This window comes from Siphateles boraxobius, unplaced genomic scaffold (genome assembly GCF_051911475.1).
Source record: "Siphateles boraxobius isolate OS27281-9 unplaced genomic scaffold, OSU_SipBor_1 3, whole genome shotgun sequence".
NCBI lineage: Eukaryota > Metazoa > Chordata > Actinopteri > Cypriniformes > Leuciscidae > Siphateles > Siphateles boraxobius.
The window spans coordinates 172,501-180,088 of record NW_027508919.1 but is presented as its reverse complement, the minus strand read 5'-3'; the positions used below and the strand labels follow the sequence as shown (position 1 = coordinate 180,088).

The window sequence follows — 7,588 nt, the reverse complement described above, 5'->3', positions numbered from 1 at the left end:
GGGAACAAGGGCCCCCTCCGTGACTTTCGTGAAGACACGGGGGGACAGGGACAGCCCGAAGGGTAGGACTTTGTACTGATATGCTCGACCCTCGAACGCAAAGCGCAGAAATGGCCTGTGTCGAGGAAGAATCGAGACATGAAAGTACGCGTCCTTCAGGTCGATCGCTGCAAACCAATCTTGGGGACGGATGCATTCGAAAATGCGTCTCTGCGTGAGCATTTTGAACGGTAGCTTGTGGAGGCTCCGATTCAAAACTCGCAGATCCAAGATCGGTCGTAACCCACCCCCTTTCTTGGGTACAATGAAGTAGGGACTGTAGTGCCCTGACCTCATATCGGCTGGAGGGACCGGCTCTATCGCATCCTTCGCCAGTAGGACTGCGATCTCCGCACGCAAGACATGGGCATCGGCTGCTCTCACTGTAGTGGAGTGGATGGCCCGAAACTTGGGGGGACGCCGGGCGAACTGAATCGCATAGCCGAGCCTGATGGTTCGAATGAGCCAGCGAGACGGCCTGGGGAGCGCTAACCAGGCTCGCAGAGACCGTACAAGCGGGACCAAAGGGACCGAAGGCGTACCCGGAGTGGGGCAGCGAGGTGGAACACAGGGACGCAGCTCGGGAGGCTCTCTCTGGGAGGCGGCCCGTAGCGGGGTCTGAGTGTGCTGTGCAGCACTTACCTGGTTCCACGGGGCAGGAGGTGCGGGAGGCGGCTCGATGGCGTTCTCGGACCGTACGCAGCTGCCGGCTGGCGATAGAAGAGGCGGATGAGAGTGGTGAGGATTCTGACCCCCCACTACTCTCCGGGCCCTCTTCGGACCCAGAGATGATAGAAACTGCTCTTTTATTGAAAATTTGGGTACCGCTGGTTTTAAGGCCAGCGGCGGAACACAAACAAAACGGAACAAAGGATTTTCCACCCGGCCCTCTTCCGGGGGAGGGAGCGATGCAGTCATCGTCTCCTGGAGAGCAGTCCCTTCCACCTCTGGGTCGCCCGTCCTAGGGCCGCTTACCCTTGGCTTTGCCGCCCCTCTTGGCGGGGGCCTGGACGGGCGGGGCGCCCTGCCTGCGACTGGCTCCACGGTGCCGCTTGGATGGAGGCTGCTGCTGCGGCGCGGGAGCAGGGGCAGACGCAGGCGGACGCCCACGGCGACGAGCAGACCGAGGAGCCGCGGGCGGTGGGGTGGAGGCAGCAGCTGACCGCCGCGGCAGGATATGTTTAATGGCCTCAGTCTGCTTCTGTACAGCCGAGAACTGCTGGGCGAAGTTCTCGACCGCGTCGCCGAAGAGGCCGGTCTGGGACACGGGGGAGTTAAGGAACCTGATCTTGTCGGTCTCCCGCATGTCAGCCAGACACAGCCAGAGGTGGCGTTCCTGGACCACTAGTGTGGACATCGCACGACCCACTGACCGCGCAGTGACCTTCGTCGCACGGAGCGCGAGGTCAGTTGCGGCACGAAGTTCTTGGAGAACTTGTGGATCATGACCACCCTCGTGCAGGTCCTTCAGTGCCTTGGCCTGATGAACCTGCAACAACGCCATAGCGTGCATGGCAGAGGCAGCTTCCCCACAGGCCTTGTAAGCCTTGCCGGTCAGGTCCGACGAGTACTTACAGGCCCGGGAAGGAAGACACGGTTCTCCACGCCAAGTGGAGTTAGGGCACAGTTGCATAGCAACGGCCCGTTCCACTGGCGGGATACGCGCGTATCCCTTAGCTGCCCCGCCATCAAGGGTGGTGAGGGAGGAGGAGCCACCGAGACGGTTTCGGGCAGTAAAAGGTGCCGTCCACGTCCCTGTGAGCTCCTCATGCACTTCCGGGAAGAAAGGCACTGGGGTGGGTTGCTGAGAACCAGCGCGCGCCACCCCGAGATACCAATCGTCCAACCTCGAGGGCTCGGGACACGGTGGAGGGTTCCACACGAGCCCGATCCTGTTGGCGGCCCGGGAAAGCATGGCCATCATCTCCGGGTCCGACTCGGGCACCGCTGACACACCTGAAGGAGGCAGCGGCTCCGAGCCGTCGTCCGCAGAGAGGTCTGACCCACCCTCCGATGCAGCGATCGACATCTGGTCGTCGCAGGGAGCGCCGAACGAAACGACCGGTACACATCTCGAGGACGGTCCAGAACGTTCCGTTGGCAGCTCAACTGGTTGCGGAGCATGAGAGGAGTGAGGGTTCCTAGGGGGTTGGTTCCCCGAAGGAAGCGCGCTCACTGTAATCCTCAGATCACCCGTGTCACTGCCCGAAGCAACCCGCGAAGGGGGGTTGGAACGAGGTGCAGGCACGGGGACTCCGCCCCTTTGCAGGAACGTGAGTCTCGACCTCAGCTCCGAGATGGTCATCTTCCCACAATGGGTACATGACTCATCCACGAACGCTGCCTGTGCGTGTTCGAGGCCCAGACACACGAGGCAGCGATCGTGACCATCCCGCGACCCCAGGTAACGACCGCATCCAGAAACACACAGATAGAACGTCATCTTGAAAAAGACGCGAACTATCTGTGTGAGCTCTTTTAGGGACTACTCTCACTGGTGCTGAAGCACGCAGGGGAACAGCCACAGCGATCACAGACGGGAATGTGCACCCGTCTGTGCGCTGGATCTCTCTCGCTGGAGGTCTTACCAGCTGTTACAACAGCTTTTGAGCGCTTGCCAGGCGCACCTTACCAGCTGTTATAACAGCTTTTAAGCGCTCTGAAGCGCACCTCACCAGCTGTTAAAACAGCTCTTTTTCTTTGCTCAGTTTTTAAAATAAATAAAAAAAAAAGAAAGAGAGAGAAAGAGAAACTGCTCGCGCTGCCGTGCTGTCACGCCCGCACCGGGAAGGAGAGGTCCAGAAAGGCTCGTAGTAGTTGGTTTCAACTGAAAGCAGAGACATCGAAGTGTTTGGCTCCGAAGCAAAAAGCTAGTGTGCAATCGCACCAGCTGCTCGTTTATACCCGCGCTAACGAGGGCGCGCAGCTGATACAAATGATTGCACGCCAATGTGTATTGGCTTGTTTTAGTTTCACTCGAAGTAGATTGGCCTCTCTAGCGAGATTCCTATTGGTCAGTCATGACCTACGTTGTAGTGACTGACCGATAGGGAACCAGACATGCTCAGATCTCCACGGAAAAGCTCGAAGGTAGGCCTGATATACAGTAGTCAACGTTTGAAGTGGATCAAAAAAGTTCATCAAACTTGTTCTAAGTTATAACGGGTATTGTTCAAAATTCATGAGTCAACTTTAAATTTTGACTACTGTAGATTTAAGTGAACTTTGGAAAAAAGGAATTAAACAATAAGGCATACTTAAAAGTGTCAAAATATAGATAAACTTTGTATATACTCTAAAATAAAATAATAGAGAGAATATTATAGCTTTACAATTTACCTGGATGGATGGTTTATTTTTGTTGTTTATTTAATTTGTCAAAAACATGACAAAGTTGGACGATACAATGCAAAACATCCAACGCAAAAGCACCACTTTTATTAAGACTAACAATTATTATATTTATTCATATAATAATTAAGTATTATTATTATTATTATAAAAGAGAAACGTATCCAATTATCTAGAATAACTTTACCAGACGTTCTACAAATGTTCGTTAATCTTCAGTCATTATAGTGAATAAAACGCCATGTAATAACAAAACAAGACATCTTGTAATGCTTAACATAATAATATGATAACATAATAAAAATAAAATGATAATATGATGACTGTTTATATACGAAATAGGAATGTTATATATATATATATATATATATATATATATATATATATATACAGTGTATATATATATATATATATATATATATATATATATATAAACACACACACACACTCTCTGCTTATTACACACACACACTCTCTGGTTATTACACACACACACACACACACACACACACACACACACACACACACACACACACACACACACACACTCTGCTGTGATGCAACATCATGTTCACTGTTCATATACATAATAGGATTTTTTATATATACACACACACATATATATAGAATCCTATTTTGTATATGAACAGTGAACTTGATGTTGCATCACAGGTTTGCATGTGCATTATTAATGATCTGTTAAGCATTATATGATAATGCAGTAATGTTCTGTAAAGCTGTTTAGCCGTGTTGCTTGCGATCGTGTGTGTTTGTTCCTCAGCAGTGTTTGTCTTTGATGAGATAACAGGTGACACAAAAGGTCACCAACTTCTTTCAGACTCAGGCCTTCATTTTCCCTCCAAGCTAAACACATCCCCAGAGCACTTCCTGTCAAACAGGAACTGATAGTACGCTCCATTTTTATCTGGGCCAGAACATGGAAATGTTATCGTATTCCTGTGGGACTCTTCATCCACCCTTCGCCTGCAAGTCTGTCTGTCTCTCTGCATGCAGGACTGTGACGTGACCGTGAACAATAAACGGATCGCATTTCATATATCTGCATTGCCATTAACTTCACACATTTTATAGAGACTGTATATAAAGTCTGTATGTGTGTGTCTATTAATTGTGTGCATGTTTGATTAAGTAGCAGATATCATAGTCAAAAATAATAATAATGTGTGATGACAGATATTGAAATCAGATTTATGAGAGGAAGGGGAGGAAAACAGACCTTGAAAGAATAATATTTTTTTTCAACAAAACACAAAGCACGCTTGGGAGTTTTCATAGTCTTTTTATTTCCACAATTAAACATTAAATATTTTTTATAAAATAATTATCTCACTCCTGTTTCACAGTGCAAAATACAAAAGTACAGCATATGGTGGATTCAGTAGTTATTCCATACCAGAATATACAAACATCTAATAACCATAAATATAAACTTCCATGAGTTTTTGATATGCATGAGTACACTTGCTAGAAAAATAGATAAAGGTAGTTAATTTCTCAGCAGAATAATGTCTCAAAAAGCAGACAGTAAAATGAGCAGCGTAATGATCCGAATAACACTTATAACTTATAAGATTTAAAACACATAAATGATCACATCACATGAAAAAAAACCCTGTTTATGTAGTGTTTATGTGAGCTTTCTAACTAGACAGCATTAGTAGGTGTCATAGGATGCTGACAACTGCACAAAGCCACTCTAAAACCACTAGACCAGTCTAACTAATGCAAACCAGTTTAGCAGGTGCTGTCACGTGCAACGTCGATTATTTATTTGTTTCTGGAAATTGATAAATATCTATCTTTTGTGCACTATTTATGAGCCACAAATGAAAAATGTTTCAGATCAGTCACTTATGAGGTTCCATTACAGTTATAATGCAAACTTATGCAGGCATTAGATAGCTTTCCTAGGGTTTGGAACGGAGCCGTGTGTTTTTGACGTTATACAATTCATTCCAACGCACTGTATCGATCATACTTTTTTACTTTTTAAAGTGTTTGTTGAGTATCACAGCCCAAAAACTCCACCCGCAGGGCGATATCATTGACCCAGCCTTTCGGGTGAATCCGTATGAATCGTGCGAACAGAGGTGGATCAAACATGTTCAGTGCCTCCTCGTCATGCTCACTGTTCCCTTCATAGATCTACATCAGGACGAAAAAGAACATGTACAGGTCACCCCAAAATCAAAGGAAACACACAATGAAGCGTATTGATTGAATATACAGGTGAAACTCGAAAAATTTGAATATCGTGCAAATGTATTTCAGCAATGCAAATTAAAAGGTGAAACTAATATATTTAGTATATATAACTATATAAATATGCATGATTAAACTTTTCAGAGGGCTGACATTTCTGTATTTAAAATCCTTTTTTTTATTGATTTCATGTAATATTCTAATTTTCTGAGATTTTGAATTTGGGGTTTTCATAAGCTGTAAGCCATAGGCTAATCATCAAAATCAAACTTTTGCCCGATATTCAAATTTTTCGAGTTTCACCTGTATATTCTTAAGAGAAAATAAAACAAATCTTAGAACAATCCTAATTATCTGCTTAATGAATCTCACACACATTACATCCCCCTGTATCCTCAGCCTACACACCAACAGCTGCTCATCATCATTACTGCAGCCATCTGATTGGTGCAGAGGCAGAGGGGGCGGGACTAAAGAAATTAGAGGTTGATTTGGTCTCCAGCCAATCAAACACTCACAATCTGATATGCTACTCGCACTGATCTAGAATCAGGTCAACATGGTACACAACATAGCAGTATTCTTGTACTGTCTTCGTATTTCATGACATTTCTATTGAGCCTTGCACATGACATGTGGGAAATAAAATATGTATATATCTTGGTCACGATTTAAGAATGTATTCCCTTGTTTTATTAACCAATTCCCTCATTTGAGTACAATCGTGGCCTATGATTTAGAAATTCATTCCCTCATTTTAGTTAAAATGTTGTGATAATTTGTTACCAGTGTTGAGGGTAGTAACGCACTAAAAGTTACACGTTATGTAATCAGATTACTTTTTCAAGTAACTAGTAAAGTAATGCTTTACTTTTAAATTGAAATTATTATTTTTTTTTCAGAAAATTAACTCAAGTTACTTCGTTCTCCCATTTATTGACTGTTTAAATGTGAGCATTTACATTACATTACATTACATTTACATTACACAAATATACTTTATGTATTTAATCTCACTTTATTAACCAATGCATTTGCTTATAAGCAAAAATTACTTTAGATGAACATCACATTTGTGTTTCATTTTTTATTGTTGAACTTTCTTCTCTTACACCCTGTGAACGGCAGCACAGCTGTAAGGTTTGTTTGAGCGGCGCCCTCTACTGTACAGGTGTGGATTTGCATTTCCTTCAGCCTGAGGCTTTTTCATTTCACTTAAAGTGTGAAAGGGCCTTTACATTTGCCACAAATATAACTTTTTTTTGTTATTAAAAAACAATTTTGTTGTTATTTGACAAACTGGATTAAACTGGATTTGTAACAATCATTTTTCTTCTGTCCTGAGAGAAAACTTCCTGAGGTGATCTTTAGTTTAACCCAGCATGTATTCTGTCCTATGTTTACCCAGCGCTGGGTTGCCAAATGGGTTGTTTTTAACTAGAGATGCACCAATATGAACATTTTGGCCAATACCGATAATTCTTTATATTTGAAAGCCGATAACCGATATATAGGCCGATAAATCTATCTCCAAATTTTTATACAAATTTTGAGAGCCTGATTACAAAAACAGAAATCTCACCATTAAAAGCCGTGTTCAAAACACACAATTATAACGTTGTCATTATAATGTTATGTAGCCGATGTGACAGACTTGAGCTGCACATGTTGCACTGAACTGTATTTACCTTTTTTAAGTGATTTCAATCATATATCAAGCAATCTGAAGTGTCTAAGCTAAAGGACATGATCCATTATTTATCGGCTTGAATATATCAAGCAAATTTTATTATCAGGCCGATAACGATAACATTAAAAATGATCATATATCGGCCGATACCGATATGGTATCAATACCGATATATTTTAACCCAGCCATTTTTAGAGTGTATAAAACAGATTATTAATTGAAGCTAATACACACACATATAGCCGTACCTTTTCAGTGTCTGTGCCCTGCTCCGTCACACTGGTC

The 7,588-nt window shown here is 43.9% G+C and overlaps 1 protein-coding gene across 1 annotated transcript in view; it reads right to left on the bottom strand.

Moving 5' to 3' along the window:
- Positions 1-4,674: 4,674 nt before the first annotated feature.
- Positions 4,675-7,588, bottom strand: part of f8 (coagulation factor VIII, procoagulant component) — a 27,978-nt gene continuing 25,064 nt past the window's right edge. Inside the window, exons 24-25 of the mRNA XM_077247232.1 lie at positions 7,552-7,588; positions 4,675-5,556 (exon numbers count right to left, since the gene is read on the bottom strand). The exon at positions 7,552-7,588 is cut by the window's right edge and continues 146 nt beyond it. Coding sequence (XP_077103347.1) covers positions 5,401-5,556; positions 7,552-7,588 — 193 coding nt within the window. The 3' untranslated portion in view covers positions 4,675-5,400. The remainder of the gene's footprint in view (positions 5,557-7,551) is intronic.